Source organism: Brassica oleracea, chromosome C5 (assembly GCF_000695525.1).
Source record: "Brassica oleracea var. oleracea cultivar TO1000 chromosome C5, BOL, whole genome shotgun sequence".
In the NCBI taxonomy this organism is placed as follows: Eukaryota; Viridiplantae; Streptophyta; class Magnoliopsida; order Brassicales; family Brassicaceae; genus Brassica; species Brassica oleracea.
Genome location: NC_027752.1, coordinates 12,012,954 through 12,023,374, shown reverse-complemented (window position 1 = coordinate 12,023,374; position 10,421 = coordinate 12,012,954). Strand labels below are relative to the sequence as shown.

Sequence of the window (10,421 nt, the reverse complement as noted above, 5' to 3'; positions counted from 1 at the left end):
GAAAGATCTGATCTTGATCATTTTCTCTTGTGATTTGCTTGATTAATTTGATCACTAATCATGATTAGCATCAAATCACCATTGATTCTTGGGCTCATCATGAAGGGTAGTGAATAGTCATCTTTGAATTCATGGGTTAGGGAGACTAAGGGTGATTAAGCTAGATCTAAGGTGGTTTAGTATAGATCCATCTTGTTCCTTGCTAGTAAAGTGCTTTTAATGCAACTCTAGAGTTGGCTTCTCTAAAGTTGAGCTTTAGGCATTTCATGCCTGAAAGGTGTTTGATGAAATGCCTGAACCAACTCTCCTAAGCTTTTAACATTATTTACCAAAGAGATTTGTTGTTAAAGGTGTTAAGATGGCTAGTAGACTTGAGATTAATGATTACTTAGATAACATTCAACCAAAGAGATTTGATGCTTGAGTTATCTTAGTAAATGAACATTCAGCTAGAGATAGAGTTTGTTTAGGATGGTGTCTAGGTCTAAGGTAGATAGATTGGTTGAAAGTTAACATCTTTAGATTGAAACTTGATCACCCAAGGTCAATTCCTTTAGCCCATGAGTTCTGTTATCTAATAAAAAAAGAAAGTTTTGTCTTTTATTGCATTTTAGTATCATTCTAGTTCAAAAATCATCTCACCAATTGATAGCACTTAGATTAAGCATGGTCTTGCATTCCCTTTGATTTAGAATCACTTAGAACTGGTTTGACATCCTTTATTCTACAACATTTGATTAGGAGCCTTGAAACTCCTATCATCAATTTGACAGATGAAAGATATAAGTCTAATAAGGATCATCTAGAGACGGTTATAGACTGGATACAATCAATGAGAATTTTTAGGCTAAAGGACTTCCCTAGCTTCATCCGTACCACTGATCGTGACGACATAATGCTCAATTTCTCCATTCGAGAGGTCGAGCGATTCAAAGGCGCCACTGCGATCATTCTCAACACGTTTGATGATCTGGAACATGACGTCATACAGTCGATAAAATCTATGTTACCTCTAGTTTATTCTATTGGACCGCTCAATCTCCTAGCGAGCCAGGAATTCTATGTGGATAGTGATATGAGACAAATTGGATTAAATTTGCGGAGAGAAGAAACTAAATGTTTGGACTGGCTCGACACTAAAGCTCCAAACAGTGTTGTTTTTGTAAATTGACTGGCTCGACACTAAAGCTCCAAACAGTGTTGTTTTTGTAAATTTTGGATGCATAACAGTGATGAGTGTGGAGCAGCTAGATGAGTTCGCTTGGGGTTTGGCTGGTAGTGGGAAAGAGTTTTTGTGGGTGATCCGACTGGATTTAGTAGCCGGGGAGGGGGCAGCGGTTCCACCGGAGTTTTGGTGTCCTCAAGAAAAAGTCGTTTACCACCCAGCAATAGGAGGATTCTTGACACATTGTGGGTGGAACTCGACGTTAGAAAGTCTTTGTGACGGTGTTCCGATGATATGTTGGCCATTTTTTGCGGAGCAGCCAACGAACTGTAAATTTTGTTGTGATGAGTGGGGAGTAGGGATGGAGATTGGCGGTGATGTAAAGAGAGAGGAGGTTGAGGCAGTTATCCAAGAGTTAATGGATGGAGAAAAGGGAAAGAAGTTGAAGGAGAAGGGAGGGAAGTGGCAGCGGCTGGCCAAGGAAGCGACCGAGTATCCATCTGGTTCGTCAAACGTGAGCTTTGAGACCCTTGTTAATAAGGTTCTCTAAGAACAAGGTAGTAAAATCTTATAATGCAAAATTTCTTTTTTGAAAGAATTTCAAATTTATTCACTTCAAAAACCTTTGTACAACCTAATGCTACCTTTGTGTAAAGAGTAAACATATAGACTGTTTATAGAGAAGGAAATAAAAAGATTATCTACTCCCAAACCATATCTCCATGTCCTTTTCACAGGTTTTTCCAGCTTTCCTTCTCAATGAAGAGATTCTGTTTCGGATTTACTTATCCAAGAAGATGAGCATGCGAGCAGCAGACTGAGGAGTCTCACCCACTCTGCGGGTGTTTCTTTCTTACCAAATCACGTACACTGCTGCTTGGAAGCAGTAGCGGAATAGAAGGTTGTGAGGTTTTCTTGTAAGCCTACCACCAAACGATTCAACAGAATAGGCCATTGGGCAGAGATTCCCGTACCTACCAGTCCCCTGATCGTGCCTCTCCATACTTCCTCAAAATAAGGGCACTCAAAGAACAAGTGGTCTCTTGTTTCAGTTGCGGCATTTCATAGCCAACAAGTAGATATTGCTTGATGATTCCACCGGAGCAGCCTATCCCCTGCCAACAGATTGTTATGAGCAGCTAGCCAACTGAGAAATGAATATTTTGGTGTAGCCTCTTTGAACCAGATCCCTTTAAACCATGGAACACGAGAAGCATGCGTTCTTTTTAGGTTCCATGTTTGAGGGTCATGAAACCCACTTGAAATCACCATTTTCCCGCATCCAAAGACAAGTATCATCCTGTTGTCCAAGACCATGTTCTTTGAAGGTCAGAATCTCCTTCTCTATTTGCACCAAGATAGAGCTTCTATGCATGCGCCTTCGATAGATATTTACATCTCTCTCCGCCGTTGCATTTATCGGAATTCCGAGACTAATACAACCTCTTTCTCCTGTGAGATTGATCAAAATACCCAGCTGAGACCACTGATCAAAGCAGAACGAAGTCTTCGATCCATTATTAACTTCCATTTTAGTCAGCTGCACAGCCAAAGGTCGGAGCTGTAACAGCTTTTTCCACATCGAAGAGCCTAAAGAACTTGCCTCCTTAACACTCCAAAAAGAACCATTCCTGATCCCATTCCTGATCAGGTATCTGTGAATCCATTGAACCCAGAGAGAGGTTCTGGTAGAGAGAATACGCCATATCAACTTCAAACAAGATACTCTATTAACTTCCTCCAAGGACTACAATCCTAATCATCCTTCTTCCTTCGGTTTACAAACATCCGACCAAGCTATTTTAGCCTTTTGAGTAGATAACACCGGGCCCGACCAGAGAAAAGCTAAACAGAGACTGTTAATTTCCTGAATACACTGCTTAGGTAGTCTGAAGGCTGACATCCAGAAGTTTGTCAAACTATACAGGACATAGCCAATTAACTGCAGTCGACCCGCAAAGGAGAGGTGTCTTGCAATCCAAGAGTTGATCTTATTTCTGATTCTCGAAAGCAAAGGCGCGTAGTCCGTGACAGACATCTTCTTTAACAGTAGTGGTAGTCCAAGATATCAAACCGGAAGTGAACCTGCTTCGAATGAAAACTGATCCAGAATCTCAGTGCTAACATCCTCCTTTACACCTGCTAGAAAGAGCGTAGACTTCTCCAGACTGAGACACATACCCGGCATCTTTGCAAACTCCTTGAATACCTCAAAAATACCTTCAATAGAACTCTTCCTCCCATCCGAGAACACAAGAACATCATCAGCGAAGCATAAATGGGATAGGGTTAGATCCTTGCAGTAAGGATGATAACCAATGCGGCTTTGTAATGCAGCCTTATCCCAGAGTTTGGACAAGACTTGCAAACAAATCACATAGAGATAAGGCGAGAGAGCACACCCCTGCTGCAGTCCTCTCTTACTGTTGAAATATCCAGCGAGCGCTCCGTTGATCTAAACAGAAAAGGAAGCAAGCTCAATGCATTTCTTTATCACATGATAAACTTCTCCGGTAGGCTCATGGCTTCAAGGAACGATAGCAAGAACGGCCACTGAACAGGAGCAAAGGCTTTAGAGATGTCTATTTTTACAGCACATCTCGCTGACACTGTGGGTTTGTGGTAGCTCTTCACCAATTCTGATGCCAATAACACATTTTCCATAAGAAGCCTATCTTTGACAAATGCGAATTGGTTCAAGGAGATGAAAGAAGGAAGCAGTCTCTTCAACCGGTTTGTCAAGATCTTTGATATCACCTTGTAGATTACGTTTCAACAAGAGATAGGTCTGTAATCTTTCATGAAAATCGCGTCATCTTTCTTGGGGATGAGATTCAAAATTGTAGAGTTTATCCCTTTCGGGAGAAAACCTTTATCAAAGAAAGATTGCACCGCCTGGACGAAATTTCCACCAGTAATAGTCCATGTTGCGCGAAAGAATTCAGAGGAAACCCCGTCAGGACCCAGGGATTTATCTGCAGCCATTCCAAACAGAACTTTCCTAATCGTCTCCGCATAAACCTCACCAGTGAACATGCTCATGTCCTCTTCAGAGCAATCATAGTTGAGAAGATATTTTAGCTCCTTTGTGCTTATTCCAGTGTAGTCCGGAGGAGTATGGCTCATGAACTTACTGAAGTAGTCCACAGCTTCTTGTTTAATATCTTCCTGGTTATCCGCAATATATCCATCATCACGCTTAATCTCTCTGATTGAGTTTCTGATCTCTCGGACCTTTGCAGCTCGATGGAACATCTTCTTGTTACCATCTCCTATCACTAACCAATGAATCTTGGCTCGTTGACTGAGGACCTTTTCCTCCAGCCTCGACAGAAAGATCCATCTCGTGAGAGCAGAAGACTCCATCACCATATTGGCCTGTGAAGGCTCATTTAGGGTCTTGGTCTGAAGCTCGCAAAGCTTGACGTAAGCTTCCTTTATCTTTTTTATAATATCTCATATCTTCTCTTTACTCAGATTCTGAAGAAGAGGTTTTAGAGCCTTTAGTTTCTATGCTAGTCTGAAGAGAGCAGATGTTGAATTGAATAGCGGCTCTGTAGTAGACCCGAAATCACCAACTACAGGGAGAAACTCTGGCATGTCAACTAGGGCTTCACAAACTTAAATGGCTTCTTCGGCTTCATGCCATCCAGTTTGATAGAGATCCTACACCTCTGATGATCTGAGCACCCTCCTGCCTCGAAGACACTATAAGACTGAGGGAACATTCGCATCCATTCTTCATATATTAAGGACCGATCAAGCTTCTTACAAATAATATCACTGTCTCTCTTCTTGCTCCACGTGAATCTCGGACCCTGGTAGGACATGTCTACCAGAGAACAATAAGTAGCCACATCCTGGAATTCTCTCATACCTGTTGAATCATGATTAGTGTCGAAATTGTAGTGCTCCACCCCACTCAAAATCTCATTAAAATCACCACAAACTGTCCAAGGCTTTTTTCGAATAATAGGAGAATCTTGATGAGAATTGATATCTCTCCAAAGCTCCTTCCTATCCTCCTCCAATTTGTAGCCATAGAGAAAAGAACAAAACACTTCATCCACCATACCCTCCAAAAGAACTGAAACTGTGATCATCTGTGCACTCTGAAAACACGGAGTAACTCGCACCCTCGGATTCCAGATTCTACCCAGACAATGATGATCATAATTTTTGACAGAAGACCAGCTAGGAAAGACTTTTTGAAGAATCTTCTTTGCTTTAGTTTCCTTCACCATTTTTTCTATCAAGCAGCCAAACTGAAAACCACACTTCTGAACCCAATCCTTTACCACCATATGTTTAGAATGTTTATTAAACCCTCTGACATTCCAAAAAAACCCAGACATTAATGATGACGAGATTTCCTTTTATTCAGCTCACTAGGACATGCATCATGCGGACTTATCACCTAACACCTTATGCTTGATCTTTGAATCTCTAGGTAGAGACTGACGAGGTATGACAATATCCTTCTCCTTAGCTTCCACACTAGCTCATAAGGAATCATCATCTGCTGGTTTAGTTCCAACTTCCTCCTTTCCATCTTCAACTATTTCACCCTCCTCTTCAAAACTCAACACCGAGAATCTCGAGTTGGTAAGAATGGCAACCTGACCAAATTTTAACTATTTACTTCTCAAAGGAGAGCGGCTTGATTTCCCTGGTGAGAAATCCAGCCACTCTTTTTCCTCCACTGTTTCAGTTTCGACTGGAGTTGTAGCACCAGTCTCTATAGCCACTGCATCCTTTAGCAACACTGCTTGCTCTAACACCCTCTCATCCTTTATCTCCGTCACTGAAGCTAAAACCTCCTCCACATTTTCTACCAACACCTCGTTCAGCTTCCCAGTCCTCTCCTGATCATTTTCTGAGCCTTGCTGTATACTAGAATTTTCCTCAACTCTTATGCTCTGATTTTCCACTGTTTTCTCTTCCCCCCGAACTTCAAGCGTCTCCTGCTCCTTCTGAGCTTCACTCTGCGAAACCTTATTGTTTGGACAGGCTTTAAAATAATGTCCCCACTTCTCACACTTAGGACACTTTTTGGCAGCCATGGGTATGAGTATTCAATCAAAAACTCTGGTCCCTGGATGTTAAAGTTCATCTTCTTCGGAAGGTCTTTCGTCAGATCAACTTTCACGAATATCTTCGCAACCTCCATGTCCAAACACTGCACAGTCTCTGGATGTAGTCTTACCGTCGTACCGATCGGACTAGCAACAAAGCTCAGACCTTTTCACGAGAACATGTTGAGAGGAACATTCTTTAAATGAACCCACATCGGAATCGATTGCGCCGGAGCCTTTTCTTTCTCAATCACCGGTGACCATTTTGTAACCACCACCGGAATGCCAGCGAGATTCTACATCCCCCTTCTGAGAATCATATTTCGATCAGCTTGGTTAGGAACCCAAAACTTCATCGACGTTGATGCACCTCAAACACATCAATCATTTGTTTCTTATCATTGAGAGCCCAGATCTTGTTGACCATGGCATGAATCTTCGCAATATGGGGAGCATCATCGAGAAACTTTCCAATAAGGAAATCCTCCCAGAGCGGTGCTACATCCTTTGTTATCTCCTCCGGAACCAAGACAGAACCAACACCATCCTTCATCAAAATCTCAACATCATACTTCTTCAAAACTTGATTACTCTGTACCGCACCAACCCAAGAGCCCTTAGGTCCTCCAAGATCAGCAACCGGAACAGTCGGGACCCCTTGAGAACCAGAACCCTTCCCTTGAGAACCATCATCGTCACCCATCGGAACCACCGTAGACAGCGCCGGCGAAAAGCCCAAACCAAAAACGAGAATCGCAAAACCCTAATCGCCTGAAAAGTCGCCAGAGCGAAACGGTGTGTTTTTAAAATTTGCTCAAAATTTCATTAAATAAAAAAAAAAGATATGATCGTATCAGTGGTATAAACCGTAGACCACTTTTTTATTTATAGATATGCTGGTATTCTTTAATAAGTGTGTGTTTTGGTATTGCTTGCACCCAGTGTCACTGTACTACGATTAACCAGAAAAGGTTTTAGCATCCAAACAAGTTTCACAAAAACAGATAATATCTGCCTATCTATAATGTCATCTTGGATCGGAACCGACCCAATATGTCAGGTGCCTCCTATCTCTTAACCTTTCGGCTAAAAATGTTAATAACCATGCTTGAAACAAAAATTTAATAAGTAACAAAAACAGGTAGATTATTATTAATTTAGTTTTCGAGTATTAACAAAACAATTAATGATAAATCTTGATTCTAGATGTACATATAATTTTGAGATTCCACCATTACTGGTTTTGTAAATTTTTATATTCTTACTAAATTCTAAACCCACAGTTATTTAAGAACAATTTTACTACTTTAAGAACAGAAAGAATGTCTTTAAGCAAAAAAAGAAAAAGAATAGAAAGAATATCAAAGTCGACTTATTATATTATTCCGTTAGAAGAAAAAGAAAGAAAACATGACAATGGATAGAGCCATCTTTATTTTGGCAGTCATGTTAAGACATACATGGATTTGGTTGAGAAAATAAACGAATTAGCTTTTTCTCTTCCTTGGATGAAGAGAAAGAGAGCGTAAAAAATGTCAAAAGATTGTGCAAGATGAACTTGATCACGAAGATGATGTCAACTCTCTGTTCGTTGTTGCACTTTCAGGTGCATCCCTTGCATCGAAAACTCCTCCTTCTCCTGAGACTTGATGTGTTGTTGCCTGTGATTCTGATGAAAACAAACAGACACAACATTAAACATTTTTACGAAACCAGTTTTTAAATAAATAGTCAATCTACAAGTCTTTGCAAACACAAAAAGTCAATCTACAAGTCCACATATAGAATTTATTTGTTTGGTTGCCCCTCTGCAAATAAGTTTGGATAATTTCTTAAATAGAGAGTGGTCCCTTCTACATTGTGAGTTGTGACTAGACCTTGAGAATCAATGATATAAAAAGGTGACAGAAACCCACATGCAAACACTATATGTTTAGGCATATTACATACACATACTCATATATATTAACATGCATGACCCATGATGGACAATAGACAGATGTGAGGGAACAAAAAATAGACAGCTCAGTTCACATGGACATGACGCAATTATATATATATCCCATGTGCCCAATCATCCACTCTCTTTTTTTTTTGTTATTCCATGTAATCATCTGTACTCTTATACATGCATATGATCTTACTAGTTAATTCGTTTTTTATTGTTAATTTTTGACAACATTGTCTAGTATACTTAGTGAACTTAGATCTTGATGGTGTATGCATTTGCACATTTGCATGGTGATAAACAATGTGGCTTGAGAAAACTAAACACTGAACTATTTAATGACGTACCGGTGGAAGAAGATATTGGCTCTTGAGAAGTAGGGGCATTAGAGGAAGTAGTAGGAGCCTCGAAATTGGAAGGGTAGATTAGGTAAGAAGAGGTTGAAGGTAAGCGTTGTTGTTGCTGCTGCTGATGAATATGATGAGCATAATGTTGGTGATGTTGATGAGGATATGGTCTAGGGCTCGGAGCTTGGAGGTAATAGTAAGGAGAAGGCATGATATTGGATGACGATGGTGATGTTGCCCCTCCACCGTACATTTGCTGTTGATAGTATTGTGCTTGTTGGAGTTGTGTGTTGTATAATGCCTGCATGTAATAATAACAATTCACTACCAGAATTGTTATTTTTAATTTAAACAACACAATCACATTCATGCTTTACTCTAAACTCCTACGTCATTGATCTATAACCAACCAACATTGGTACTTAGTTCTCATGGATGAAGACTAAACCGATTCAAACAATAACAGCCGATAGATGGATGGAAACAATACACAAAGATATATATATCATAGCATGTTTATAATTGTATATGGAGAGAGAGAGAGATACTGACTTGGGGGTACCCATATTCAGAATTGTAGGTGTACCTGAAAACAAAAAAATTAATGACACTAAACCAAGTTAGGATTTGAACTCTGAAGCCCCAAAATACACTAAAAGAAAACACGCCGAATTCCGACGGAGATTCCGACGGATCTCAATGTCGTCGGACGTTTGTGACGGATTACTGACCAATTTCCGACGAAAACCAAAAATTTGAAGTCGTCGGAATTCCGTCGGAAATTGCCGACGGAATTCCGACGAAACATGGGTCGTCGGAATATACCGACGAACTTCCGACGACATTCCGATTAACAGTACAGTCGTCGGTATTCCGTCAGAATTTTCCGACGAATTTCCGACGAACCTTGTGACCGTTGCCGACAAATATATATGATCGTTGTATAGCCGTTTGAGATTAGAAAATACCGATGGAATTCCGACGGACTTCTTTACATCCGTCGGAATTTCGTCGGAAAGTCGTCGGAGGGCCGTAAGCAATTTCCTATAAATACAGCCCCTCCTCATTCAACTCATTCACACTTCATTCTCTCTTCATTCTCTTTAGTCATAACAATTCCGTGAAAATCATGTCTTCAGAAGTTTATTATCGTTCGTGGATGGATAAACCTCATTTGGATCCGAACACCAATTTGCTTACGGAAGAATACGTTCAAGGGATTGGAGAATTCATGAGGCTTGTTCAACAGCAATTGGATGCAAAAAGTGGTATGTTAAGATGTCCCTGCTCTTCTTGCAATAATAATAAGGTTATAAAAGAATTTGATGTTTGGACTCATTTGTATATGAAAGGGTAAATTATAAAGTTTGGTACCTTCATGGAGAAACTGGTTATGAATATGGTAGTACTAGCGAACCTCAGCCTGTTAGTGAACCTCAGTCTGATATTAGGTTAGAAGAATCTAGAACGGATATAGATTATGGTGTAGGTACTGAGCAGATGGTACATGATCATTATAGAGGGGAAGAACCAAACCCCGAGTCTAGGAGATTTTTTGACATGTTGGATGCAGGAAAACAACCTTTGTATCAAAATTGTAGAGATGGTCATTCAGTCTTATCATCTGCAACTAGATTAATGGGTATTAAGACAGACTATAATTTGGCTGAAGAATGTATGGATGCGATTACTGATTTTGTCAAAGGTATTCTACCTGAGGATAACCTTGCACCGGGTTCATACTACGAGGTTCAGAAACTTGTTGCAGGTCTTCAACTACCGTATGAAGTGATAGATGTATGTATTGACAACTGCATGATCTACTAGAGAGCGGATGAGACACGGAATATATGCAAATTTTGTGGGAAACCTCGTTATCAGGACAC

General features: G+C 40.3%; 3 protein-coding genes across 3 annotated transcripts in view; 1 reads left to right on the top strand and 2 right to left on the bottom strand.

Annotated features, from left to right (window-relative positions):
- Positions 1-1,715, top strand: part of LOC106344532 (UDP-glycosyltransferase 85A7-like) — a 3,307-nt gene extending 1,592 nt beyond the window's left edge. The window contains exons 2-4 of the mRNA XM_013783895.1: positions 69-106; positions 742-1,151; positions 1,189-1,715. Of these exons, the coding sequence (XP_013639349.1) occupies positions 69-106; positions 742-1,151; positions 1,189-1,715 (975 nt within the window). The remainder of the gene's footprint in view (positions 1-68; positions 107-741; positions 1,152-1,188) is intronic.
- Positions 1,716-3,233: 1,518 nt separating this feature from the next.
- LOC106344531 lies at positions 3,234-4,537 on the bottom strand. Its single transcript, XM_013783893.1, has 3 exons — positions 4,036-4,537; positions 3,725-3,804; positions 3,234-3,620 (listed from the first exon to the last, which is right to left on the bottom strand). Exons 1-3 carry the CDS (start codon positions 4,535-4,537, stop codon positions 3,234-3,236), a joined length of 969 nt encoding a protein of 322 aa, XP_013639347.1.
- Positions 4,538-7,565: 3,028 nt separating this feature from the next.
- LOC106343851 (RNA-binding protein 24-like) overlaps positions 7,566-10,421 on the bottom strand; it is a 6,251-nt gene continuing 3,395 nt past the window's right edge. The window contains exons 4-6 of the mRNA XM_013783180.1: positions 9,088-9,121; positions 8,536-8,836; positions 7,566-7,909 (exon numbers count right to left, since the gene is read on the bottom strand). Of these exons, the coding sequence (XP_013638634.1) occupies positions 7,803-7,909; positions 8,536-8,836; positions 9,088-9,121 (442 nt within the window). The 3' untranslated portion in view covers positions 7,566-7,802. The remainder of the gene's footprint in view (positions 7,910-8,535; positions 8,837-9,087; positions 9,122-10,421) is intronic.